At 36.9% G+C, this 26,327-nt stretch overlaps 1 protein-coding gene across 1 annotated transcript in view; it reads left to right on the forward strand.

Moving 5' to 3' along the window:
- The window catches only part of EPS15 (epidermal growth factor receptor pathway substrate 15), a 62,829-nt gene extending 41,386 nt beyond the window's left edge, over positions 1-21,443 (forward strand). The window contains exons 10-13 of the mRNA XM_068965052.1: positions 12,707-12,783; positions 15,447-15,609; positions 17,949-18,133; positions 20,672-21,443. Coding sequence (XP_068821153.1) covers positions 12,707-12,783; positions 15,447-15,609; positions 17,949-18,133; positions 20,672-20,818 — 572 coding nt within the window. The 3' untranslated portion in view covers positions 20,819-21,443. The remainder of the gene's footprint in view (positions 1-12,706; positions 12,784-15,446; positions 15,610-17,948; positions 18,134-20,671) is intronic.
- Positions 21,444-26,327: the final 4,884 nt, after the last annotated feature.

Here is a 26,327-nt window from a genome sequence, read left to right on the forward strand (position 1 = left end):
ACCTGGGGACATAATATTACTGAATGAATGGGTGAATCAATTACTGTTCTCACAGAGCATATAAAAGGAGCCCAGTGGATGAGAATCTTTATTTGGGGAGAGGGGCATATTGTTCACTTTTTTTCTGATAAGTGGGTATTTTAACATTGTGGTGAAAAATACATGATATAAAATTTACCATTTTAGCCATTTTTAAGTATACAGTTAGTGGTATTAAATACCTTCACATTATTGTACAACCATCACATCCATCTAGCTACAGAATTTTTTTCATCTCCTAAAACTGAAACTATACCAGTTAAACAAGAACTTCCCATTTCCCCTTCTTACCAGGTCCTGGTAAATACCGTTTACTTACTGTGTTTATGAATTTGACAACTCTAGGTCCCTCATAAAAGTGGAATCATATTGTATTTGTCTTTTTGTGTATTGGGCTTATTTCATTTGTCATAATTCCTCAAGGTTCATGTTGTAGCTGTATCAGCATGTATTCTTCCTTTTTAAGACTGAATGATACTCTGTTGTATGAATATGCCACCTTTTGTTTATATATTCCTCCTTCAATAGACACTTGGTTTGCATCCACATTTTGACTATTGTGAGTGATGCTGCTATTCATATGAGTTTACAAATACCTAATCAAGTCCTTGGTTTCAGTTCTTTTAAGTATTTACTAAGAATTTCTCAATCATATAGTAACTCTGGTTTTAATTTTTTGAGAAGCCATCATACTGTTTTCCATGCCTTACTATTTTACATTCCCATCAGTGGTGCACAAGGATTCCAGTTTCTCTACATCCTTGCCAACACATACTACTTTGTAAAATAATAACCATATTGATGGTGTGAAATGGCAGTTCATTGATTTGATTTGCATTTCTCTAGTGAATAATGATGCATATTGGCCATTTGTATATCTTTGTAGCATCTTTTCAGGTGCTTTGCCCATTTTAAAAAATCAGTTGTTTGCTTTTTTGTTGTTGCAGTGTAGGAGTTCCTTGTAGTTTGTGGATATTAACCCCTTATGAGATATACAGTTTGCAAATATTTTCTCCCATATCATAGTTTGCTTTTTCATTCTGTTGATACTGTCTCTCGGTGAACAGAACTTTTTAATTTTGATGCTGTGCAGTTTATGTGCTTTTTCTTTTGTTGCCTATGCTTTTAGTGTCCTATCCAAGAAAATATTGCTAAATCCAATGTTGTGAAGTTTTTCACTTACGTTCTCTTCTAAGAGTTTTTAGTTGTAGGTCTTACATTTAGGTCTTTGATCCATTTTGAGTTAATTTTACTTCATTCTTTTTCATATGGCTGTCCCATTTTCCCAAAACTACTTTTCCTTTCCCATTGAATGGTTTTAACATCCTTGTAGAAAATAATTTGACTCCATGTGTAAGGGTTTATTTCTGGGCTCTCTATTCTGTTCTTAAGGATCTAAGTGTCTTAAGACCAGAACTGTTTTGATTACAATAGCTTTGTAATAAGTTTTTAAATCAAGAAGTTTGAGACCTGTAACTTTGTCATTTTTTCAAGATTGTTTTCGCTATTCAGGGTCCCTTGAGATTCCATATGAATTTTAGGTTAAATTTTCTGTTTCTGCAAAAGAATGTCATTGGGATTTTGACAGTGATTACATAGAATCTGTAGAGTGCCTTGGATGATATTAACGTCATAACAATACTGAATCTTGCAGTTCATGAATGTTGTCTGTTTTTCTCATTATCTGTATCTACTTTCTTTCAGAATGTTTTATAGTTGTCAGTATACAAGTCTTCCTTGGCTAAGTTAATTCTTAAGTATTTTATTCTTTTTGATGCTATTGTAAATGTCATTGTTTTATTAATTTCCTTTGCAGATTGTCCAGATTATCAGTATATGGAAATGCTATTGATTTCTGCACATTGATTTTGTATCCTGCTACTTTGCTGAATTCATTTATTCTAAAGTTTTTTTTTTTTTAGGGTTTTTTGCATGTAAGATCATGTCATCTGAAAACAGATAATTTTACCTCTTCCTTTTCAGTTTGGATACCTTTTTTGTTCCTCCTTGCCTAATTGCTCTGGCTAGGATTTCTGTGTTGAATAGAAGTGGTGAAGGTGAGCATCCTTGTCTTGTTACAGATTTTAGAGAAAAATCTTTCAGTCTCTCACCATTGGTATGATGTTCACTGTTGGCTTTTCATATGTGGTCTTTATTATGTTGAAGTAGTTTCCTGCTTTTCCTAGTTTGTTCAGTGTGTTATCATGAAAGGATTTTGAATTTTGTCAAATATATGCTTTTTCTGCATCAATTGAGATGATCATCTGGGTTTTTTTTCTTCATTCTGTTAATGTAGTGTATTACATTAATTGATTTTCCTGTGTTGAACCATCTTTACATATAAATTGAGAGTCTGTATCTTCATCATCTGCAGTCTAGCTGACATCTTGATTTGAATGAGAATCTTAGAATTAAAACTGTTTAGAGTTGAGTGGGCAATATGTTCGTTGTGTATGGGGCTGAGTTACAGACTTTCCACAGACTAAGAAATATCAGAGGTCTGAATGTCCTTTTTCTTTTTTCTTTCTTTCCAGAGCCATATAGGTCATTCAAACTTTGTTTTTGCATTTTTCTCATTTAATCTTTATAACGATTATATGGGAGGTGCTATTCTTTCTCTCTTTAATAATGAGGAAAATGGGACTCAGGCCAAACAGTTTGCCCTGGGTCACAATAGCTGTCTCAATGCTCAGTTTCTAATCCATGTCTTATTTCAGAGCTCATGCTATTAATCATTTTGTTACCATGCCTCTGCCTTATATCTTCTCATCCAGTTCTGACAATACAAAAATTGGAGTAGGGTGATGCCATAGATTTTTTTTTCTCTTAAACTTACATTACTGCCTTTGTTAGAGCTGAGGTAATCATAAACATGCTCTAGACCAGAGTTTTCACATTATTTTTCATGAAACCAGCTTCCAGAGGGGCCTTTAGGGGGTTGGTCAAGTCTAGTTTCATTATTTTTTAAGTGTCTCTGAATTTTTAAAAACTGCATTTTAATTAGGTATATGCATTCAGCTTTATTCCAGACCAGATTTTAACATATTGGAGTGCACTATAATATCAAATTAAATAGGTTTTGTGCAAACCGATAAATAAACATTTATTTAAGCCACTATGAGATTACAAGACTTGTTCAGAAATGAGCTGCTTTCTTGGATGAATAATGTTTTTCAAATAGAGCAAACAAAGCCAAGTACAGAAATAAGTTTGATCCCTGACTTTAAACATTTGTGTTAATCAAAATTGCTTCATTGTTCTCATTGTCATTGTGATAAGTAAATGTTATAAATTTAAACTTAAAAAGAATTTAGAGTTAATTCTTAAAATCCATCTTACTTGTTTCATATATTGGAATTCTGTTTAAGATTTGAGAATTATTATCTGGTCTGATTCCTTAATATATGGAAGAAAACCTGAGTCCCAGGACTACTTACTAGTTTACTTCTGAATCCCTGTCCATTGATCTTTCTGCTGTGTTATCCTACCTCTTATTTACTAAATAATAAAAATGAAAAAATTAAGATGTCTTTGGAACCCAGAATTTGATGAAGGGTCCTGAGAGCAAATGAAAAAATATTAGGTAAAAAAAATGAAAGAATTTTGTAAGAATCTTATGAAAGGTCCATAAAAAGACTTTTTGGGGTTGATGGAAAATAATTCAGAATTCACCCTTACTGGGCTCTTATTTCAACAATGATAACAAAAACTAATTAGGAAAGAAGTAGGTTATTTGAAGCAAACATAGGCAGTGACTTCGGAGATTATCAAGCTTTTTGGTCTCAGGATCCTTTTAAAAAATGAAGACCCTCAAAGAACTTTTGTTTTGGGGATCGTATTTGTCAGTATTTACTGTTAGAAATTAAAACTGAGAAATTAAAATTTTTTAATTCATTTAAAAACAAAAAATAATAAACCCATTACATATTAACATAAATACCGTATTTTTAAACAAAAATAATAACTCCAAACCAAAAAAAGAAGAATATTGTGAGAAGAGTAGCATTGTTTATATATTTTTGCAAAGCTCTTTAAATGTGTGGCTTTTGCTGGATCTTCATGTCTACTTCTGCATTCAGTGTGCTACAGTATGTGTTTTGCTTGAAATGTATGAAGATCTGCCTCAAACAGCTGGAAAAGGGAGGATTATTTTAATAGACTTTTTAGATAATTGTGGATATTTTTCTTAGTTGTTATTTGTTGTTCAGTCAGTAAGTTGTGTCTGACCCTTTGCAGGCCCATGAACTGCAGCACGTCAGGCTTCCCTGTCCTTCACTATCTCCTGGAGTTTGCTACTGTACCAAAAATCAATAAATTTTAGTTTATTCAAAGTTAGTTACACACACACACTCACACACACACAAAGTTAGTTATAATAAGGAATATGAAACTGTATCAATGAACTTTTCATATTCTGTTACATTAAACTCCATTAGTCTTTCTTGCACAATGAATGAACCTTGTGCCCCATATATGGCTTTGTAACATGCATTGATCATTTGAAACCTATTGGTTCACTCAGTTACACGTGTCTTCCAAATGTTAGCACATTTCATTGTAAATAGTTTTTTAAATCACATTTATTGATATCACCATCCATCTCATGAGTCTTTTAATTAAATATTAGTATAATGTTAAGCTTACGAGGCATTTAAACCTTTCCAAGATTCTGATTTTTACTTGATAGCTTGTAATTTTTATAATCTGCAAAAAATACTTTCAGTTGTTTTCCTTAAAGTGTCAGATTCACTTTATTTAGGAAGATACCTGAAATACCTAAAACTGAATAGCTATTGTTTACTTGTCTCTTTAAGTAAGAATCCTATTCCAAGAAAAAAGCAGCTAGTTCACCTTGTTTCTCAGACCATCATGTAAGTGCATTTCCTTCAGATAACCATTATACTTTGGTACTCAGCAGAAATGTTTTGTGTGTATTTCTCATTTTGTCTTTCATAATTTCTAGATGTGGACCTAAGGGTCACAACTTATTTAAAATTAATAATTTTTATTGATTCATCGAGGACAGACATTCATAAGTACACCTGGCCTTTTTCCCTCCATGATTCCCCTCCGTGAGTTTGTGATGGTGAGGAATACAACCAGGTACAGTTCGGTGCCACTGCCTTGATTCCTACTAAGGCACCCACCTTTTTTTTTTTTTTTTTAACCCACTACTGGTTTTGCAACACTGTTGCAATTAATCAATACAATGAGAAAGATAATATCATCTTAATACTTTGAAGATAGTTTTGACTTTACAGACCTCCCTAAAGGGGTCTTGGACTTGTGGAATGCATGGATCACACTTTGAGAACTGCTGATCTAATATGTTCTAGAAAATTTTCCTGTTGCCCTGGATTGTGCTGGTCTCTGTTCCCTCAGGCCAGTTTGCTCCCAGGAGGTATCTGGGACAGATGTCTTTTATTCAGAACAAGAGCAAGAAAATAATCTCAATGTCCTGGAGAAAAAGCTAAAGAGTGAGGCTATCTTTCTGTTCTATATTTAGTCTGGAGCTTCTGTTCTTCTTCTCTTAGTACACACTTCCTGTGATGGTGTTGTCCAGTACTATGCGTTCAGCTACAGCCTGTTCCGTGATGACTCCTAGATTTTGTCCTCTGTGCCTGATCTCTCTCCTGAGCCTCCAGTACCTTCAAGTTACCTGCTGGATATATCTCCTTAGGTGTCAGCTCAACAGTGCTTAGAATTGATTGTCATCTTTTCCAGTTTGTCTTTCCTTTGAAGTATAATACAAGCAATTACAAAGAGTAAAGCTTTACCTCCTACATTCTACTTTTTATACCAGTGACACTATATTGGTCCTCAGCCAGTCATCCTAGACTTCTCTGTCCTTCCTCATCTCTAATAAATTGCCATGTTTTGTTTTTTTACCCACAATTGGACTCTGTCTATTCCTCCTTATACTCAGCTTTGGTTGGGTCCTCATCATGTTTTACCTGGACTGACTGTGATACTAAATTGCCTCCAGTCTCTTTACCTGCTGATCTGTCATCTGCATCACTGCCAGAATTGTCTTTGTTAATATTTGATCTTGTTCAGTTCAGTTACTCAGTCATGTCTGACTCTTTGTGACCCCATGGACTGCAGCACACCAGGCCTCCCTGTCCATCACCAACTCCTGGAGTTTATTCACACTCATGTCCATTGAGTCAGTGATGCCATCCAACCATCTCATCCTCTGTCGTCCCCTTCTCTTCCTGCCTTCGATCTTTCCTAGCATCAGGGTCTTTTCAAATGAGTCAGTTCTATGCATCATTTGGCCAAAGTATTGGAGTTTCAGCTTCAGTATCAGTCCTTCCAATGAATATTCAGGACTGATCTCCTTTAGGATGAACTGGTTGGATCTCCTTGTAGTCCAAGGGACTCTCAAGAGTCTTCTCTGACACCACAGTTCAAAAGCATCAATTCTTCAGCACTCAGCTTTCTTTACTAACTACAAATCTAAGTCACTAGCCCTGTGTTCCAAATAAATGTGTGTGTGTTTATAAAAGTAGGGCTTCCCTGGTGGCTCGGATGATACAGAATCTGCCTGCAATTCGAGAAACCCAGATTTGATCCCTGGGTTTGCAACATCCCCTGGAGAAGGGAATGGCTACCTACTCACAGATACATGTCTGAAAGAAGTTATCCACTCTATGAAATGTAAAATAGTACTGAACATCTTCTGGATATCTCATCTCAGCTAATAGCATTACCATCTTGTTCAGTTGCCTAAGCACAGATCTGCGAGTCATCTGTTACATCCCTACTGTCCCATCCTAGTGCTTCCAGGACTTGGCAGAATGAAAAAATTGACTGCTGAAAAAATGAATAAATTATTTGTCTCAAATCTGCTACATTGTCATAAAATTTTTAAATTCAATAGCAACCTAAACAGTCTAGAAAGAGATTGTCATCAGTAGGACATAAATGCTCGAGTCCAGTTGCCTGAACTTAACTCAGATACATTGCTAGTTCTGTAGGTATTTCTAAGTCTTAGTTTCCTAAACTTTAGAGTGAGGTTAATAATTATACTTTGGGCTTTGTTGGGTAGATTACATGAGATAATGTATGTTAAAGTATTTATTGTAGTTCCTCTCATAATAGATGGTAGTTGTTGTTACTACTGCCGCTACTTTTTAATGGCTTGCAAATGCAGACTTACTTGTAATATCCTCTTGGCTAGTTCCAAGTGAGATCTGGCAGTGAAGAGTGTGGGTGTATGTTGTCAACTCTTTTACTGGAAAGGATTCTTTTAGTCTATAGTTGTTTTCTCTTTAGTTTTTAAAATTCTTTTGTTTGAGAAATGAAACATGAACTTTTTTTTATGTTTAAGTTGGTAAATCTGTGTTTTCCTCCAATTTACAAATATATGTAGGTTCTTAATATATTTATTTAGTTTACTTGTTAATAAACTCTTGCCATCTAGAAACCGCTGAGACTCAGATACATGGCATTATATAACCAAAGTCGCAAACACGGGATATTTACCTTCCTTACTCACCGGGAAATTGAGTGTTTACTTAGCAAAAAGATTAATCTCATAGAACAGGAGAATTGTATGCTTTCAAAATAAATTAAAAACATAACAATTTTTGTTGTTAAAAATTAAATGATAAATCACTCTACTTCGGCCTCTAAAATTTAGTAGTTATGGCAGTGATAGAAGGACCTTAAATATTTTTAATATTTTTGTCTCACATTGCATTGTTGTTGTTTTTTGTTAGCATTTGCATTTTCTTAGCATTTGCTCCTGGTGATAGACACAGTGTAGACTAAGAAAGAAAGCTAAAGAAAGTCAATGCAGGTTACTCAGTTTCTACATTTTTTTTTTAACTTGTAAACATTCTGTTTACACTTCATTATAAATGAGGTTAGTTCAAGTGCCAGAAACTTTTTTGCATGGAATATTTTACTGACTTCTAATGAGAAAATGCATAATCTTTCCAATTCTTAATTAAAACTTTATAACATTCTGAGGTTATAGAAGAGCACTCATGATGTTCTCACAGCATCTTTGACACCAACATTAGGAAAATGTCAAGTAGGTCTGTGTTTTTACAGGCAATGACTCAGACTAAGCATGCATATGTTCATATATTTTGTAATTCTTAGTCTCTGCTTTCTTTCATGTTTTTTCTCTAATTTTCTCCATTTCCACAAACCACAGGCCATGAATGTCTCTTCATGGCCACTTAAATTTTTTTTTTTTTTTGCCACTTAATTTTTGAATGAAAAGATATGTGTGTATGAGCAGATGTATATTTGTGTATAGTGAGTGTGTATCTCTCTTCTCCCACCTCCTTTCTGTCTATAAGTAAAAGAGAGTGAGAGCTTTTTTGTAAAGTCTTTTTTTTCCCCTTTCCACATAAATTTAGTTGTTATTTTTTCCTTTGCTCTCTTTGAACTTTAACACTTACTGTGTAGCAGTTGTGTACAAGTATATCACTCAGTTAAATCATGAGTTCCTTGAAGGTAAATATGTCTTCTATCCCTCTAAATCCCTGGTACCTAGGCTTGAGCATGATAGATGCTTAGCAAATGTGAGTGGATTACTGGGTGAGTGAGTGAGCAAACTCTTTGGAGACCAGCTTGAGAAAGTAGATCCTTTGCTGATGACTATAATTCACAAGTATCTCTTGAAGGTTTTCTGTGAGTTTGAGCTTAATTATCTTATGGGTTGTGAGTGGGTCATGGAGGTAAAAAAGGTTGCTACCTCCTCCCAGGGTTCTCTGGTTAGACAGCTGTTCTGTGGGGATTATTTGTGAGCCTTAAGGTTTCCCTTATTCCTTGTTGGTCAGCTGGTTGTACTGAGAAATGTTATGGCATCTGTTTGGAAGATCCTTAGTAATGAGATGGTTTTTCTTTCAGTATTTTCAACAAAAATAAGTGTCTCCTCTTTGCCAGACTTTGCTTTAGGCCTTAAGGATATAATAGTGAACAAAACAAGCCCCTGTCTTTATAGAGCTAATATGGCAACCCAGTTCAGTATTCTTGCCTGGAGAATTCTGTCGACAGAGGAGACTGGTGGGCTATAGTGTCCATGTGGTCACAAAGAGTTAGAGACAACTGAGCAACTAAGCACAGCACAATAAACAAATATAACATGTCAAGTATGATGAATGCTATGAATTAAATTACGTTAAAGGGTTAAAAGGGGCTTCCTTGGTAGCTCAGCTGGTAAAGAATCTGCCTGCAATGCAGGAGACCTGGTTTGATTTCTGGGTCGGGAAGTTCCCCTGGAAAATGGATAGGTTACCCACTCCAATACTCTTGGACTTCCCTGGTGGCTTAGACGGTAAAGAATCCGCCTGCAATATGGGAGACCTGGGTTCACTCCCTCGGTTGGGATGATCCCCTAGAGGAGGGTGTGGGTTGTCTGGAGAAGTCCATGGACGGAGGAGCCTGGTGGGCTACGTCCATGGGGTCATAAAGAGTCAAACACAACTGAACTTAGACTAAGCACAGCACAAAGAGGTAAAAAGTAATATGCCTAAGCCATGGACGGAGGAGCCTGGTAGGCTACAGTCTGTGGGGTCGCAGAGTCTGACATGACTGAGGTCTTCACTTTCACTTTTCACTTTCATGCATTGGAGAAGGAAGTGGCAACCCATTCCAGTGTTCATGCATGGAGAATCCCAGGGACGAGGGAGCCTGGTGGGCTGCTGTCTATGAGGTTGCACAGAGTTGGACACGACTAAAGTGACTTAGCAACAGCAGCAGCAGCTTTATTATTTACACCTCAGTAAAAAGCATTGAGCTAGTATGATCTCAAATATATAAGGACAAAATACCAGGAAAAAAAAGCTGTTAACAAAGTATGCTAAAATATTGGTAAGGATTCTTTCTTTCCAGTTCAGTTCAGTTCAGTCACTCAGTCGTGTCCGACTCTTTGCGACCCCATGAATCGCAGCATGCCAGGCCTCCCTGTCCATCACCAACTCCTGGAGTTCACTCAGACTCACGTCCATCGAGTCAGTGATGCCATCCAGCCATCTCATCCTCTGTCGTCCCCTTCTCCTCCTGCCCACAATCCCTCCCAGCATCAGAGTCTTTTCCAATGAGTCAACTCTTCGCGTGATGTGGCCAAAGTACTAAAGTTTCAGCTTTAGCATCATTCCTTCCAAAGAAATCCCAGGGCTGATCTCCTTCAGAATGGACTGGTTGGATCTCCTTGCAGTTCTATAATAGATGTACATTATGTTAGTTTCAGGTGAACAACATGATTCAACATTTGTGTGCATCACAGAATGATCATCTCAATAAGTCTGTTTACCACTTATCACCATACAAAGTTGCAGTTTTTTTTCTAGTGATAAGAACTTTTAAGAGTTACTTTCTTAGCAACTTTCAAATTTGCAATACAGTGTTACTAACTTTAGTCCCCATGCTGTACATTACATCCCCATGACTTGTTTTATGACTGGCAATTTGTATCTCTTGATCCTCTTCACCCATGTTGCCCATTCCTCAACTCTTCTCAGGATTATTTGTGCTAATGAGCCTATAGATGGTTTTTAAAATGATGCTTCTATGTATTTCTCCAAAGTGATCCTTACCTTGATTCTTGGTGAGAAGAGGGTGCTAATCAGATCACATTTGCATTCAAAGCCTGATTCTGCTGATAGTGTCTTTCACAGTGTGCACTTGGTAATATTTCAGTCAACCCTGACCTAACTGCACTATTGCCACGTGTATAGTGACTGTTTTTAAAAGCTATGGGACAGTGCAGAGCAAAAGCATGAGGCATATTTTTCAGTTCCCTCCACTGAAATGAGGAGAAGGCAGTGGCAACCCACTCTGATACTCTTGCCTGGAAAATCCCATGGATGGAGGAGCCTGATAGGCTGCAGTCCATGGGGTCGCTAAGAGTTGGATGCGACCGAGCGACTTCACTTTCACTTTTCACTTTCATCCATTGGAGAAGGAAATGGCAACCCACTCCAGTGTTCTTGCCTGGAGAATCTCAGGGACAGGGGAGCCTGGTGGGCCCCCGTCTGTGGGGTCGCACAGAGTCGGACGCAACTGAAGCAACTTAGCAGCAGCAGCCACTGAAATGAGCCCAACTCCTTTTCCGTCATTAACCTTCTACCAATCAGGAGAGTGTTGCATCCTGCTCAGGCTGTGGCTCAGCTGCCACTGCATCAGGAATCACAGGAAGAGGAGAAAGAAGGGAAAGCCTGAAACAGCAGCTGTGACCAGGCTGGGCCTCAGGCTGTGGGACTCAGCAGATACAGAGTAAAACAAAAGCATCCTTTATGAGTAAAGCTGTGGGATTTCCTGTAACTCTGGACTTTCAAAATCCTCCTCACATTCAGAGTTGTTGGTGTATCCCTAAAAGACTGATTTTCTCTATGCTTCTGCCCATCCCATGACTGTCTTGGTGACAAGACAAAGATAATGTAGATCTTCGTTGCCCCTCTTTTGTTTATGTCTACGGTGTGCTTATTGTTAGAGACAAAGGCACACTTTATACATTTACATGAGTGGGTGAGTACACTTTTGTCCTAAAACTGATATGATGTAAACATGAAGAATTGAGGAATAGCAGGAGCATTTTTTCTGTGCCCATTTGCTCTGTCTTGCCCTCTCTTTTGAGATTCTCTTCTCCTTCCTTTGTTTTTTTCTACTTTCCTATATCAAGCCACAATTCCTATAAACATTCTTTGACTTAATTGGTAGTGTTTAAGCCTAAATAGGCAAAACCTATCACAAAGTAAGTCGGTTTGTGCCAGCTGAAAATGTTAGTCCATTTGTTAAGTGCACTATGATGGAACAGATAACTTCTCATGCCTGTGAAACAGTGATTAAATATTGCTTTTGCAATTTCTGTTCCTTCTGCCTGTAATAGGTTTCTCTCCCTGACCTCCATTTATTCAGCACGCTCCCTCCTTTATCTGAGAGACCTAGCTCAAATGTAATGGCTTCTTCAGTACTTTTCTTGATTCTCCCAGACAGTGGCTTCACTCCAGGTTTTTCATACCTCTCTACTAGTTCATTTAAGATTGTTTTATTATTATTTGTTTGTATGTTTCTTACTGTACGGTGAGTTCTTTGGATGTTGGAAACTCTTATTTTCTTAAATTTTTTATGTATGGCCAATAAATGTTTTTTAACCGTTCTTCATTAGATAAATGTTATTCCTTGTTTCTAAGGACCTCGCTAATCTAGTAAGAGCAATATATCAATCCCAGATAACCATAATAAATGCCACGAAGAAAGAAGAAATCACTTTTGCTGTGCAAACTGGAGACACCTAGGATATTCCAGGCTTTGTGGATATGGTAGCAGGTGAAATAAATGGACCTTGAAGGATGTGTGTGAAATGTGAAATTATGTTTTTGTTTTTTACTTTTTGATGTCTTTATTAGAAATAGTTTAAGCATACAGGAGCTGTATTATTTGATGTGTATTAAAGCCTTAAACACTTTACCTACAGTTAGTTCATCTATTTTTGATTCTTAAATCATTCATCAGTTGATTTATAGAAAGGAATATCTCTTGTGGGGATATCAATGTGTTCATCTGTCTTTGTGGGCTTAAATCATTAGTTCAGGGACTCATATTTGGGAGTAGATATTTTCATATGTCTAAATGTTACTCACCAAAAGAGAACATGAAATTTGATGTTTTTCTGTCCCGTTGCATTGATTTTCTTTATTCATTTTAGCCACGGACCCCTTTGCTTCTGTTTTTGGAAGTGAATCATTTGAAGATGGATTTGCTGATTTTAGCACATTGTCAAAGGTAATTTGCAGTAATTAGTGGGAGGGTAAAATATACTGTGTTCCCACCAAAGGAGCAATTTTTCCTTTTGATTTTATAACCTTTCACAAACATTGCAACTTGATTTAAATAAGTCACAGCAAATGTGGATTTCAGACGAATGAAATACAAGATATAATCAAAGTAGACATTTCTGTGTACAAAAACAATGGTGATGGTACAGATAATTTTCTCATGACAGGTTTGCCCAACAACTTTAAGAGTTTTCTTTCTTTTTGATTTATTTATGTTCTGTTTTTATTCGAGTATCATTGATTTTAGGGCTTCCCTGGTGCTCATTCAGTAAAAAATCCACCTGCAGCGCAGGAGACTGCTTGCAGTGTAGGAGACCCAAGTTTGGTCCCTGGGTTAGGACGATCCCCTGGAGAAGGAAATGGCAATCCACTCCAGTATTCTTGGCTGGGAAATTCCATGGACAGAGGAGCCTGGTGGGCTATAGTCCATAGAGTCACAAGAGTTGGACACAGCTTAGTGACTAAACCACCACCGTAGTTGACTTACAATGTTGTGTTAGTTTCTGCTGTATAGCAAACAAATAAATAATGCATATATATATACATATATCCACTCTAAAAAAGGCCATTGCAAAGTGCTGAGTAAGTTCCTTGTGTTAGACAGTAGATCCTTATTATCTGTTTTATGTATAGTAGTGAGTAAATGTCAATTCTAATCCCCCAATTTGTCCCTCCTCTCCCCTATTCCCCACTGGTAGCCAGAAGTTTATTTTCTACGTCTGTGACTAAGAATCTTCTGTCTTATTAAGCATATTTCTTCAAATTAACTACATTTCCCCCCTGTTGACTGTCAGGGTCAGTGACTATAAAATCTGAGCATTCATTCCATCTTCTCTGCACTGGTTCCTTGACTTTATGTTCTGAGGCTGTTAAGGTTAGTATTAAGATAATAGCCCACCAGTATATGTCCACTACCTATTTTCCAGTGTAACCCTATGATTAATTCAGGCCAAAAAAGTAAAATTAGAGTGTATGTCAAATTGTCTCTATCATTGATTCTCAACTGGGTGTTATTCCCTACACCTATACCCTCCCCTAGGAAACATTTAGCAAGGTGTGCTGGGGAAAATGGAAGGCAAAAGGAGAAGAGGGCGGCAGAGAATGTGATGGTTAGAGAGCATCACTGACTCAATGGATGTGAATTAAGCAAACTCCAGGAGATAGTGGAGGACAGAGGAGCCTGGCATGCTACAGTACAGTGGTGTCACAAAGAGTTAGATGCGACTTAACAACTGAACAATGGAGATGTTTTTGGTTGTCACAGCTGAGGAGGAGGATATTCATATATAGTGGATAAAAGCAGCGATGCTTTTAAACCTCCTGCAACCTACTATCCAGTCCCCACATCACAGAGCTATGTCCAGCCCAAAATATCAGTAGTGCTACTTTAGAGAAACACTAGCCTAAGTTTCAGATAAGGCAATGGCAACCCACTCCAGTACTCTTGCCTGGAAAATCCCATGGATGGAGGAGCCTGGTAGGCTGCAGTCCATGGGGTCGCTAGGAGTCGGATGCAACTGAGCGACTTTACTTTCACTTTTCACTTTAATGCATTGGAGAAGAAAATGGCAACCCACTCCAGTGTTCTTGCCTGGAGAATCCCAGGGACAGGGGAGCCTGGTGGGCTGCCGTCTTTGGGGTCACACAGAGTCGGACACGACTGAAGTGACTTAGCAGCAGCAGTAGCCTAAATTGTAATACCCCATTCATTATAGAAAAATGAATCTTTTGGGAACTTCTCCGATGGTCCAGTGGTGAAGAATCTGCCTTACAATGCAAGGGATGCAGGTTTAATCCCTGGTCAGGGAACTAAGATCCCACCTGCCACAAAACAGATAAGCCTGCGTGCCACAACTACTGAGCCCACACACCACAACTAGAGAGTTTGTGCATTACAATGAAAGATCCCGCATGACACAGCAAAGATCCTGCATGCAGCAACTAAGACCATATAAATAAATACATGCGTATTTTAAAGTGAATCCTTCATTACTCCATGTGTTAGAAAAGCCAGATCTTCAGACCCTCAATAAGCCTTACCATTCTACGGGATCAGTTTGCTTTAAAAAAAAGTTGACTTTTCATTTTTTAAAGTTGTTATTGTTTGTCTTTAATGTTTTTCATGACATTAAAGTTGTCTTTAATGTTTTTCAAGATGCCATTTTCTTATCTGTCCTAGTTTAAGTGCATTGGAAAGTGTGGAATAAGTTTTTTTTTTCTTTATCATTTAGATCAGATATTCACTTGAGGAAAGATACATTAGTCCCTTTAAAATGGGCCTCAGTGGTTTTGTATTACCTGAATCTTGTCAGTCCTTTAACCCAGAGTTGGTTTGTTTTGTTTTGATCTGTTGTGCTTAATAAGTAGTGGTGGTATAATCACTACTCATATAGAATAACTTAAAAATTTTTTTCAGTTTTGGTTCTGAATGCAAAGTTGAAATGTTAGTGCTCTCAGAATTGAAATAAATAAAGCTGCATAAAATTGAAAATCACTCTTCCAAATGCAATATAACCATAAACAGTTTGGTTGGCATAATATATATAATCATGGGTAAATATTTCTTTTCAAACAAAGGTCAACAATGAAGATATTTCTTTCCAAACAAAGGTCAACAATGAAGATCCTTTTAGTTCAGCCACATCAAGCTCCATCAGCAGTGTGGCCATTACAAAAAATATGCTTGAGGAAACATCCGTCAAAAATGAAGATGTACCCCCAGCACTGCCACCAAAGATAGGAACTCCAACAAGACCCTGCCCACCACCACCTGGTATGAGAGTTGGTACCTTTCCTAAATCAACTGCTTTCATTTTCTTTCCAAGAAGTTTGTGTGAGCCTTACTTGTAGACGTTATATAAAGGGCCTTAGCAGAACAAGTCAGAAAGCATGGCAGAAGCCTGCTGTTATCATCTGTTCTGATCTCAATGCAGAATTACAGACTTGTGCCTAAGAAGCCAACCTGTGTAACTGTCAGGAATTACCTTTCTGGCAAGAGCTAATTTATTTTTAAATCATTTCAGAGAGGCAGTAAATGAAATCTCTTGCTTTTTGAAAGCTAATGAGCTTCCATTTAAACAGAGTTTCCTGCACTGTGATATTTTAATAAATTTCTATAAGGGAAGGTTAATAATCCAGAGTCCCTTTCTTTTTCCTGCTAAGTGTGAAGTCTTCCTTAAGTCCTTCAATATGAGAATATATGGCCACTTTGGTATCAGAATGGCCAATTCAGCATTTTGGTGTCAGAATTTTGAAAGGAAGTATTGTTTTTCTTGAAGGAAAATATTATTTACCTCACTTAATAAGAGATTCCTTTATTTTAAAAAGGTGGTGTTTTTGGTCGAGAAACAGATTCTTACTTTTTTGCTTTTGTTTTGTTTAGTACTGTACCAAAGAAAGGGGTTTTGTTTGATTTTAATTAATGAAAACAATAAAGTTTATGAGAAGTGGTAAAGGGTAATCCCCTGGGTAGTTGTAGTGCCGCTAGATTGTTTTTGAGAAGACATATCTGGTACATCATTGTTTTTACCATATATCCTTGATAAATTTTCAGCCACAGTAGTTCTAGATTTTTATTCTTGCCTTTTTATAATAGCCTCCCTGTGGTATTTCTTGGGCAGATTTCTTTTTTCTTCTTTGATTTAAAGAATTGTGAATAAAATTATTAATACCCAACTACCTATTGAAAAATCAAGTGAACAAGTGATTTCTATCTTTTAGGGAAGAATAGCCTATATCATTTAATTGTTCTAGGGTAAATTTGTCAGAATATGTTAAAAAACAAGTGACAGTTAATTTGCTTATTGTGATTTTTAAAATCTGCAATAAACTAATATACTAATGCTGTAACTAAATCTAAGACTTCAATAAACTGAGTATATATCACTGTAGAAAAATCAAAGAAAGAAGAATGAGGACTTCCCTGGTGGTCCAGGGGTTAAGACTTTGCCTTCCAATGCAGAGGGTACGAGTTCAGTCCCTGGTCGGGAAGCTAAGATCCCACATGTCGAGTCCAAAAAACAAACATAAAATAGAGACAATATTGTAACAAATTCAGTAAAGACTTTGTAAAAATGGTCCACATTTTTAAAAAAAAGTTTAAAAAAAGGGGGATGGTTGTTGAACTGGGATATTAAAGATCTGAGTTCTCATTCTGAGTATCCTCTGATATGCTCTGTGATCTTGAGTGTATAGAGCTTCCTATGTCTGAGCCCCAGATCTCTGAGCTGTTAGATGGTGGCATTAGTTCTCATGCTGCCCTCCAAGGGTTGTTGGAAGGATCCTTTGAGATATGAGATGTGAAAACCTTTTGTAAGCTGTGACAGAAAGACTCTGTTGTTATGATTGCCGTTACCAGATTAACACATCTTTAGGAATATATATTTAGATTTGAAGATATTTTAACACCTATTCTTATCCTTTCTTCAGCAAGTACTAAGTTTAAGTCTTGAAAATTAGAAAACTTGTTTGAAAATGGTGATGAATAACAGTATGCTGTTGTTTGGTCAAAGATTAGTTTATCAGTAACCACAGAATTTAGGCCCTGGGCTTCAAAACATTCTCTTTATCCTTCAGTTTGAAATATTGTAGATGACAAGAAGTAGCTGGGCTTTACCAAAGTAGTTTTTAATTTCATGCTCCCAGGTGTTACATATAGATCCAGAGAAAAATCAGAAGAATATTAGCATTTTTCAGAGATCATTTGCCCTTACTGCCACTTGTGGAGAGTTATGTATTAGGCAGAGGTTATCACAGCAGAGGCTGTTTTTGTCATTATTTGTCATTTTCCTCCTGTTTTATCCATTCTTGTCTCTCTCCTTGGGAGCGTGCTACTTTGGAGAAGAAGTTAACTCTCTGAGCAGAGAAGATTCCAGGTCTGCTGCTTCACCCTTGGCTGTTTTCCCATTTACCCGCATAAAACTGGAGTGTACTTAAGAGGTTGTGTGTGAAATTTTTGACAACAGACTGTTGGTTGTGGTCATGTAAGACCATATTAAGAATGTGTTTTAGGTTCCCCATCCCCACTTCTTTAATGCTCCCTGTGTTCATGTTGTTGTGTGTTTGTGTTTGCCATACTTGCTGGTTGAGTTAATTGTAATGATTTTGATCCAGGGAAAAGACCCATCAACAAAATGGATTCTTCTGATCCCTTTAAACTGAATGATCCATTTCAGCCTTTCTCAGGCAATGATAGCCCCAAAGAAAAAGATCCTGATATGTTTTGCGATCCATTCACTTCTACTACTACCACTACCAATAAAGAGGCTGACCCAAGCAATTTTGCTAACTTCAGTGCTGTAAGTACTGTGAATGGGCTGTTTGGGGGAAAATCTTTCCATTTACAGTTTAAAGAGCTTTCAAAGATTATTTTTGAGTCTGCCAAATTTGCATTATTTCAGCTAAATTTACCAACATATTAAAAATGATCTTTATTCTTCCCCCAACCAAGAAAACCTCTGTTTGATTCTGTCTGCTAGTTCTGAAATTATTGCATTGTTAAGATGATTTTAGTAGTCTTAGTTCTCAGGATATATACCAGGTGCTTTGCAAAACCTTGACAGTTATTATTTTGCAAATTGTTACGACAGTGGGCCACTAGAGAGTCATTTGCTGTCTGCCCTCTGGATAAATAATGCCAATAATGAGTTTGTGTTATTTGTAACTGTGTATGTGTGTTTGTGTATAAAACCTTGAAAATTTCTGGAGACCAGTCAGCAATTACTGTATTATATAAGAAGATAGGACCAGAGATTCTTTGAATAGAAAATAAAACTCTGGTTTCATACAGAAATGTTCTTAAAATATAAGTCAGTTTCATTAAATAAATATAATTTTTAAGAGCTAAACAATCTTTAATTATTTGGAGGACTCTAATTCACTAGCTTCCCATATCTACTCCACATTCTCCCAAAGCTTCCCTGATGGCTCAGTCGGTGAAGAATCTGCCTGCAGTGCTTGAGACCTGGGTTCTATCCCTGGGTTGGGAAGATCTTCTGGAGAAGGAAAAGGCTATCCACTCCAGTATTCTGGCCTAGAGAAGTCTATGGACTGTATAGTCCATGAGGTCGCAAAGAGTTGGACATGACTGAGCGACTTTGATTCACTCACTCAGTTCACTAGCATTCCATATCTACTCTGCATTCTCCCAGAGCTGACTAAAGTAGGCCAATAAAGACAATAGAAGGATGTGGTGTTAAGAGTATAGGCGGGTCTTATAAGATCATAGAAATGGGGCAATCAACTGGAAATATCACCCTGGTGGGGCATTAAGCAATGACATGTATATCATCATTATGTAGATAAACATAAATTTTTGTTTTAATTCTTAGAGTAACTAACTGTTTCATTTCCCAGGTTGCCTTTTTTTTAGATAAAAATGACCTTCATTATCACTGTCTATTTTATAATAAAGCAGTTTTCCTCTACTTAACAACCTCAAGCCTTTGAGATGATTCTATAAATAAGAGATCTAGTGGCCAGCTGGCTGGCCACAGTCTGCCTAATGTCTCCCTCAGTGTAGCTTAGGGTCACTCTTCCGGTCACTTTATTCCTGCAGCCATTTCTAGTTAGTAAAGCAGGTAGGCAGAATTAGACTAGGCTATTTAGCTTTTGAATCTGTACTCTTAAGTTTCAGTGGCTTCTTCCAAATGTGAAGAGGCAGAACAGGAATCAATATTTTAAATATTGGAAAACAGAGGGTGTCAGAATTATACTGACTCTTGTTAGATGGAATTTGAGTTGTTTCAAGGAGAGAACCCAGAATTGCTCTTCTTACTATAATGCTCTTAGTACAAAATAACCTTCTGGCAGTTTGTGGCACTTAATATCTTAAATATGATTTCAATAAGTCAAAACCTGGTTGGAATGAGTCTTGAACAAAAGCAATTTGCTTTTTTCATTTTCCAGAATCTCAGTATAGTATAATATTAAGCATCTAATAATTAAAATGTCTTTTCAAATGAAAGATTTGTTAAACATTAAAAGTTTCAAAGATCTTATAATTCCCTAGAAAGAACGCTACCATTTTCAAAAAAGCCTGACAGTTTCTTTCTTTTCATCCTGTTTGTTATGGTATTCATCCTATTATGGTGTTCTTCTATATGACAGGACTTGAAACCAAGTAGAATGTTTTTATTTAGTATCTGCCACGGTTGCTATTTGGGGTGGATACATATATTTCCTTGACTTATTAATTACCAGCATTAAGGTCTTATTTGGAATGGGTCAAAAAGTTCTCAATACCTTCTAAAATCATTATAATGAATTAAAAAAATTGATTAGGTCCACATCTTGCTTGGTATATACCCAGTACTCTTGTTTTATGTATAACAAAATTTATGTATAGTATATTCTTTGCTTTATAATTTTCCTGTACCTGAAGGGCTAGAATAAGATAGGAAATTGCCAGTGGGATTAAGTTAAAAATGATGTATCATGTGAGGATGCTCACTGAAGTTGAAGTAGTAAATGTTTTACATTAGATAAATATGCTAGTTCTCTCCTGTTTTTAAATCTCCTGATCCACCTTAAGAATAACCACTTTTTACAAATGATGTTTTAATGTTCAGTTTTATAGACTATCTATAGACTGCATTGCTTTTAAGATTAAATCATATTTTGATTTAATTTTTAAGTTTAAATTTAAAGTTTTAAGTTTAAACTAATTAAACTTGTTTTTGGAAAAAAAAAAAAAAATCAAGACTTTTTCCAGAGCCCTTCAGGTGAAACACATAGTTCAATTTCCTTTTGTGAAAGCTGTTTTTCCTTCTTTTCTTTGTACTTGTTTTACTCATGAATGTATTCATTTGTTTGTTCATTTATCTTTTAAATGGCAGTATCCCTCTGAGGAAGACATGATTGAGTGGGCCAAGAGAGAAAGTGAGAGAGAGGAAGAGCAGAGACTTGCCCGACTGAATCAGCAAGAGCAAGAAGACTTAGAACTGGCTATTGCACTCAGCAAATCTGAAATATCAGAAGCATGAAGAAATCTCCTGTTCTTCGTCAACCATACAACACTCTCCTTCTTGAATACTGAAGCTATTTACAATGTGTATCAAACCTACCTGTGAGCATGGGAATACAAAAGGTTTGAGATTCCTGTAAATGTGACGAAAGTTTTGACTTTTTAAACTCCCATTTCAGATTTGTCTTTTTTTTCCCCCGTGCAAGTGGTAACCCAGATGACTTCACCTAGGCCCCTGCTCTGGTGTGCATTTAGTGTGAGCTGTTGCCTGCCTGTGCCTCTCTTACTTGTAAAGCTAGAGCACCCAAGTTTCTGCCTTCTGGAATATAGAGAAATAGTTTCACCCCTATGCTACCCTTATTCTGTAGTTACTCTAATGATAGCCAGTGGGGTTCTTAAAGTTGGCAGTATTCTCCCCTAATTTAAATGGTTGAAAGAGGGGAAGGGAAAGAACATCCTATTTCTTTTATGATAGGGCAAATTGGCCAGTTTAAAGTACATGTTTGTATTTCCTTTTAATCAAAATACTGTTCAATTTGTTTTTTATAGACAAGAAAAAATATTTTGCATACATTGACTCCCACTGTTGAAAACAGGATGTTTTAGATGGAACCATTAGAGCTTCAGACTCAATCTTTTCCTAATCTGAAATAAATTAAAAAAATTTTTTTCTGGATTTAAAGAATTTTAGATAAACAGATACCTCTCCGTGATTTTAAGTACTTAGAGAATGAAGAAAAATTTTCACCTAAAATATACTCACCAATATAAGATAAGCAAAAATCTTAACCTGGCAGCCATTCTGTCATTGCCATGGCACTGTCCTCTTTAGTTCATGGTAGGTTTATATTTTTACTTTTGTAGAAGAAACTTTAGTAAGCTAGAACTGGAAGGTACTTTAACTTTTTGTATATATATTTTTTTGTTTTCTTTAATGAAGGCTCAATTACTTGAAATGTAAAAACATACTCTGAATACAGATGAAAAAATTGACATGTATTAAATCATTATTGCTTTGTGTCCATCTTTGTGGATTAAAATAGTCTATTCTTTTTGTATTTTTCACCTACAAAATTGGCAAGCTAGCAAAACTTTTTTTTTGTTTTTTTAAATTGGGAGAGAGGAGACCTGCCCAGTTATCAGATCTCTTTATGTGTTAAAAGCCTATCTTCTGCAAAACTGACTTAGCAGACAAGCTGAATTTAAAATGGACTGTGAAGTAGGCTGTAAGTTGTAGAGTAATCTAAATTTTTTTAACATCAGTTACTGACTTAAATAATGTGTTGAAAACCAAGATAAAGGAAAATGCACCTAAAAACTAATTAAATGTGTCCTGTGGTCACCAAGTCAAGGTGGTATTGATCTGTGTTAATCAGAGTAACTTATTGCCTAGCTTATGAATAAATTCCAGAATATCCAATTATTTCATTTTGAAATGGTGCTTTTTTTCTCTCCACACACAATTGGATTACTGCAGTTCAAAATGAATTTAAACTACTTTCTTGCATTGCTTTTTTCTACTTTTATAAATTAAAGCATTTCAGCATGAAAGTCATACAGACAAAGCAAGGGCTGAATCATAATCACAGGGCTTTAATATTGATAAACTAATCCATTTATAAGGATATACTCCAAAAGTTGATTGAGAAGGTAGTGTTGGGAGTTGTAAATGGTAGTGGGTTTTGGGTTTTTTTTCTTCCCCTTCCACTTTAGGAAAAAGGTAAGTTGACTTGAACAACCTTTTTTTGCACTGGGAAAATGAGCAGATGTTTGAAATGGTTTTAAAATATTTTTTTTAATTAAAAGAACACTCTGGAAAGTACTAAATATCTGTAACTTATAAACACCAACTTTCAGTGTACCTTAATCTTATGTGTGTTTAACTGGATTGCATAGATTCTTATCTTTTGTTAAAATATGTATACTCAGTGGACCAATATGATATTAAAGTATGTATATATTATATAAATATATATATATATCTAAACCTCCATGCTCACGTGAGTAGGATGAATGTCTTAGAGTCATTTATGATCATATTTTATGTTGTTGACTCTGGCTCCAGTGCCTGTGATGGAAAAGGACAGATGAGTATTCCTGAGAGCTAAGTAGCACTTATTACAAGGTTTTAACCATCTTCTACCTACTTGTTCAGATTTATTTGAGTTCTCTTTATAGAATTTTCTCTTATGTTTCAAACTTCTAAACTGTAGCCTGTAATTATGAGAACAATAAACTTTAAGTAATAATAAACCATAGTCTCCATACATCCTAGCTGACATGGAGTTTTGCGTGATTCTGTGTTATGTTCTTGCTGTGTCCATGGAAGAGTAGACATGCAATCAGCACAGATGAATTATGTGTAAAGTGCTTGAGACACAGTGCCTGGTGTAGAATACCCAATGAATGTTAACTTGTTTTTAGTTGACACCTATTTTGTGAAAGAAAGATAGGAAATGTATGCATAGATACAGTGTCCAAAACATAGGTGGTTTGTGTATGTATTCATTGAATGAGGATTTGTGACTCTTGCAAGGCACTGTGGTGTCAAAAATTCATGCAACCCTGGTCTGCCACTTTTAGGAAAGAAGACTTTGACAAAGATATTTAGCCTCCCTTAGCTTTAGCCACCTGATGCAAAGAACTGACTCATTTGAAAAGACACTGATGCTGGGAAAGACTGAAGGCTGGAGGAAAAGGGGACGACAGAGGATGAGATGGTTGGATGGCATCACTGACTCAATGGACATGAGTTTGAGTGAACTCCGAGAGTTAGTGATGGACAGGGAGGCCTGGTGTGCTGCAGTCTTCGGGTTGCAAAAGAGTTGGACTCGACTGAACTGAACTGAGCCTCATTTTCCTCTTCTAGTGAGCATCATAATACCCAGCTCACAGGATTGTTCTGATTGATTTGAGTTTGACAGCTTTTTAATATTATTTTAATTAAGCAAATTCCACCATGTTCTTATTAATAGTGAGAATAAGTACTGGCCATTGAACGCACTACAGCGAGCACTTTATGAGTGTGTGTGTTTAGTCACTCAGTTGTGTCCTGCTTGTCGCAACCACATGGACTATATAGCCTACCAGGCTCCTCTGTCCATGTTGTTTAATCTTCACAACGGCCCTAAATAGGAATGTTATTCACATCTGTGTTTTTTCAGTATTTATTTATTTACTTGGCTTCACTGGGTCTTAGTTGTGGCATGTTGGATCTTCAGATCTTTGTTGTGGCAGGCAGGATCTTTTAGTTGGGCATGTGGGATCTAATTCCCTGACCAGGGATCAGATCCGGGCCCTCTGCATTGAGAGCATGGAGTTTAAGCCACTGGACCACCAGGGATGTCCTCAGCATCTATTTTAAAAATAGGAAAAATGAGGCTCAAAAAAGTTACAATAATGTGATTCAGATAATACAGCTAATAAGTAGATGAGCCAGGAATTGAACTTTGGCCTCTCTGATTCTAAAACATGACACTCTTTCCAGTTTACTGTGCTTTGTCTCATTTTGTATGAAAAAAACTGCCTATAGGAAACTTTAGGAACAGAGCATGATAAATAACACCAGATAACATGTTGAGCTTCAGGCAGAATCCTTCGTGCTTTACATATATTATTTCATTTAATCCTTTAAAAAGTAACCTTGTAATGTATAGGTACTGTTTTTGTCTCCATTTTCCAGAGGTGCCCTAATGAGGCCACAGTTATGTAGTTAGTAAGTGACAGAGCTAGAATTTGAACCCAGTAGACTGGCAGTACTGTTTCAACCACTGCTCTCTATTCCTGTTAAAGGTGAGAATTCAGAGGAGAAATACCATAAATAGAACAATCCATGTAATCTCTGCTCTTGAGGATTAATGAAATAAACCTACTGCATAACACATGGCATCTTATAAAACATTTCCCAGTTCATTTTCATATGTAATCTTTACCAGGGTTTAGAATAGTTGTTGACACATGAAAGCACTGAACAACTTTTAGTTATCAATATGACAAATGATAAAAATGAACATAGGGATGAGAGCATCCTTTCTTTTATTAAAAATGTACAAATTTCAAAGCCATGAAACTGGTAAAAACAAAAATTGTTTTCTTGGTGCTGGCAAAGCTCTGGAAAGAATGCATTAAAAGGTAGGCAAAGGTAGTACATTTTGGGGAGTTTGCCACACAGATGAAGGGACAGGCATTCTAGGCAGAGGCCACAGTTGTATAGGGTGAAAGTGTAGAACACGGTACAGCGTGCCAGAAAGCCGCACGTGTTGACGTCTCATTCAGTGTGGGTTGCGTAGGTTTGTGGCCAAAGATGAAGTGTTTGTGTGTAGAAAGAACTCATTGGTGGTAATCTGGAGGATTACTTTAGGAGGAAGCCAGGTAAGGCGGGGAGAGCAGGGGAAGGCTATTGGAGTCATTCATATGAGATGGTAAGTACCTAAATATGACTGTGGCTGAGGCCTGAGAGAAGGGGACTTATTTAGGAGAACAAACAGGCCTTACATGTGGCGCTAGTGGTAAAGAACCCACCTGCCAGTGCAGGAGACAGAAGCAACACTGGTTTCATCCCTGGCTCGGGAAGATCCCCTGGAGCAGGGCATGGCAACCCACTCCAGTATTCTTGCCTAGAGAATCCCATGGACAGAGGAGCCTGGCGGGCTACAATCCACAGGGTCACAAAGAGTCAGACACAACTGCAGTGACTTAGCATGCACGCAGGGTTTGATTAGATGTGGGTGGTGAGGGAAAAGGAGTGGATGTCAACTTCAGCGAGCATCAGCCCTTGTTCAAGTACAGATTATGGACCCCATCCACAAGCTTGTGGTTTCAGTCGGTCTAGAATGGGACCTAAGAATCTGAATTTCTGAGAAGTTCTCAGATAAAGCTAAAGTTGCTAGACCTCACTTTGAGAGCCACTAGAATAGAGGCTGACTTCCAGGTCTCTTTGTCCAGATACATGTCTTATTAGTAATAGATCTACTCCTTGAGTTTGCAGTGCTGTTGCACCTAGTCACTCTGTTCTTGACCTGTGGCTTCTGCTTCATAGTGCGAAGTACCTCTAATCTTTCTTGTGCATAAAGAGAGTTTTTAAAAATAATAATAATACTTGCAAGCTTACAGCACTTATTATATACCAGTACTATTTGAAGCACTTTAATATACAGACAGTCCTCAGCTTATGCTGGTTCAACTTACAATTTTTCTACTTTAAAGATGGTGCAAAAGTAATACATATTCAGTAGGAATCATACCTTGAATTCTGAATTTTTACCTTTACCCAGACTAGTGATGTGCTGTATGATCCCCTCTCATGTTGCTGGGCAGCAGCCCACCTCCCAGTCCACTTCACAATCACAAGGGTGAACAACCAGTACACTTAAGACCACCGAGTATCCTGACAGACATTCTGTTTTTCACTTTCACTACAATATTCAATAAGTTATATGAGATATTCAACACTTCGTTATAAATAGGTTTTGTGTTAGACAAGTTTGCCAAACTGTAGGTAAATACAAGTGTTCTTACATCACATAACA

Source organism: Capricornis sumatraensis, chromosome 2, assembly GCF_032405125.1.
Source record: "Capricornis sumatraensis isolate serow.1 chromosome 2, serow.2, whole genome shotgun sequence".
In the NCBI taxonomy this organism is placed as follows: Eukaryota; Metazoa; Chordata; class Mammalia; order Artiodactyla; family Bovidae; genus Capricornis; species Capricornis sumatraensis.